Genomic DNA, 3,109 nt, shown 5'->3' with positions numbered 1-3,109 from the left:
TATGACAGAAGCCAAAGAAAAACAAACAAATAAACATCTCCAAATGTAAAACAGAATCGGAAAAAAAACAAGACAAAATAAAAAAAGAGAGCTAAAAATTAAAAATCCTTCAAAAATCAGAGGAAATAGTCCAGAGCATCAAAATAAATCCTCTCCCTCCCTCCCTCCCCCCTCTCTCTCGACATTACTCTCTTATTAAAATATCTTTTTCTCTGCTCCCCCCCGCCCACACACACACACACACACCGGCTTCACCCAAACATCAATCCACAATCAGCCTACTCTCCTCCCTGCGTAACTCCATCACCCCATCTCAGATTCTCAGTCCAAAAGCCTCAATTGTATCCTCCATTTCCACGCTCCCTCCATCTCTCTTGCTCTGCGACTGTCGCCCTCAGAAGAAAGGAGGGAGGGAGGGAGCGGTTTGTTTCTTTCCTTTCCTCCGGTTGTATCCCTCTCTTCTGACTTGAGTTGTCCCCCTCCTGCTGGTGAGGTGTCCAGAGGATGGGGGGAGGAGGAGGAGGAGGAGGAGGTGAGGTGATGAAGGGGGTGTGTGGGGGGCTGAATTGGCCCGGTGTGGTACGGCTGGAGTTTCTCTCTCACACCTCCACCCGGAGTCTGTCCATCCACTCATCCACCTGTCCATTAATTCTTCAATCAATCCCTCCATCCAACTGGCTTCTCCATCCCTCACTCCAAAAAAGGGCAGTTTGAGTTCGAGAAAAGTCGAGGGGGTGGGGGGGGGGTGGTTGGGGGTCAAGGGGCAACAGTCTGTGAGGATAATATGTCTCTGTTGAACGCAAACACACACACACGCGCGCACACACACACACACACGCACACACACACGCACGCACGCACGCACGCACGCACGCGCGCACACACACACACATACATCCCTCATCCAAATGCATAAATCACACACTTCTGCACACATTTTCCATTTCCTCTCACTCTCTGTCGCTCTCACACACATGCACGCACACACACACGCACACACTCAGCAGACACGCACGCACACACACACACACACACACACACACACACACACAGACACACACACACAAACGCACGCACATGCACACAGTCAGTAGCAGAGTCAGGGGCCTTGCTGTTATGTTACATCCTCCTCTTCCGAGCAGTAGTCACATCCCTGAGGAGTGTGGAGGGAAAAAGAGAGAGAGAGAAAAATAGAGAGAGAGAGAGAGAGAGAGTGAGTGTGAGAGACAGGTAGAGAGTGGGAGAGGGAGAGAGAAAGAGTGTGAGTGGGAGAGAGAGATGGGGAGAGAGAGTGAGATAGAGATGGGGAGAGAGAGTGAGAGAGTGATGGGGAGGGAGGGAGAGAGAGAGAGATGGGGGAGGGAGGGAGGGAGAGAGAGAGAGAGATGTGGGGGGAGGGAGGGAGAGAGAGAGAGATAGAGAGATAGAGAGAGGGGGGGGGAGGGATTGGGGGAGGGACACAGAGAGAGATGGATTAAGTAATGGTCCAGAGGAGGACCAGGCGACAGCAGAATGATTAACGCTCAAGAGACGCACAGAGATGAGGAGAGCCAGGGCTGAATCAACTCGAGAGGCTCTTCTCTTCTCCTGTCCACATTACAGATGAACACACATCCTGGAAGAGCTTCCTGTTAGGAGGGACGATATGCTGTTCTGTCCCTTTAAATGTTCAGTCTCTGCTGCCTCCTCCAGTCATCCACTCTATCCCTCTCTCACTCTATCCCTCTCTCTCACCTCTCACTCTATCCCTCTCTCTCATTGGTCCTTTTCCTCCCTCACCCTCACTCTCTCTCTCTCTCTCTCTCTCTCTCTCTCACTTTCCCTCTCACTCTCCCTCTCTCTCTCTCTCTCTCTCTCTCACTGGTCCTTTTCCTCCCTCACTCACTCACTATTTATCTCTCTCTCTCTCTCTCTCTCCCTCTTTCACCTCCCCCTCTCCCTCTCTGGTCCTCCTCCTCCCTCACCTTGTCAATCTTCTCATCCAGCATCCTGAAGAACTCCTGCTGGCTCTCTGACGTGTGGATACTGTGGGGGAGAGAGAGAGAGAGAGAGAGAGAGAGAGAGAGAGGAGATATAACAGGAGAGAGGGAAAGATAAAGAGAGAGAGGGGGGGCAGGGAGAGAGAGAGGAAGTTAGGGGGAGGAGGAAAAGGGAAGAAACAAACACACCACTAGAATTTTCCATTACAACAAGAACAGAGGACGCACACACACACACACACACACACACACACACAGACACACACAATGCTCCCAGCTCCTGTAGCAGTTTTAGTGGCTGTGCAGGAATTTGTATAATCATTTTATGGAGCCTTCACAGCAGGGAGAACATAATCCAGCACTGTGCTAAAAACAGCTATGACACTGTCCACACTTACTAAAACACACACACACACACACACACACACACACACACACACACACACACACACACACACACACACACACACACACACACACACACACACACAGGATCCCTGCTGTAACAAACAACAACCCTGAACAGTGGAATTAAAGGCTAACACACCACAAGTGCACTAGCCGCCCCCAACCCACAGTAAGACTCTCAAACCAAAAGTGTTCCTACTGAACTGCTCATGATGTTATAAAGTGTTACTACTGAACTGCTCATGGTGTTATAAAGTACCTCTGTCTATTGTCTACTGAACTGCTCATGATGTTATAAAGTGTTCCTACTGAACTGCTCATGATGTTATAAAGTGTTCCTACTGAACTGCTCATGGTGTTATAAAGTGCTACTACTGAACTGCTCATGATGTTATAAAGTGTTCCTACTCAACTGCTCATGGTGTTATAAAGTACCTCTGTCTATTGTCTACTGAACTACTCATGATGTTATAAAGTGCTACTACTGAACTGCTCATGATGTTATAAAGTACCTCTGTCTATTGTCTACTGAACTGCTCATGATGTTATAAAGTGCTACTACTGAACTGCTCATGATGTTATAAAGTACCTCTGTCTATTGTCTACTGAACTGCTCATGATGTTATAAAGTACCTCTGTCTATTGTCTACTGAACTACTCATGATGTTATAAAGTGCTACTACTGAACTACTCATGATGTTATGAAGTAACTGTCTATTGTC

The 3,109-nt window shown here is 48.3% G+C and overlaps 1 protein-coding gene across 1 annotated transcript in view; it reads right to left on the bottom strand.

The window, feature by feature from the left end:
• Positions 1-731: 731 nt before the first annotated feature.
• The window catches only part of zgc:92140 (DUF4612 domain-containing protein), a 12,519-nt gene continuing 10,141 nt past the window's right edge, over positions 732-3,109 (bottom strand). The window contains exons 4-5 of the mRNA XM_031574584.2: positions 1,965-2,025; positions 732-1,153 (exon numbers count right to left, since the gene is read on the bottom strand). Coding sequence (XP_031430444.1) covers positions 1,115-1,153; positions 1,965-2,025 — 100 coding nt within the window. The 3' untranslated portion in view covers positions 732-1,114. The remainder of the gene's footprint in view (positions 1,154-1,964; positions 2,026-3,109) is intronic.

The sequence above is a fragment of the Clupea harengus genome, chromosome 10 (assembly GCF_900700415.2).
Source record: "Clupea harengus chromosome 10, Ch_v2.0.2, whole genome shotgun sequence".
NCBI lineage: Eukaryota > Metazoa > Chordata > Actinopteri > Clupeiformes > Clupeidae > Clupea > Clupea harengus.
This window is presented reverse-complemented; position numbering and strand designations above follow the sequence as displayed.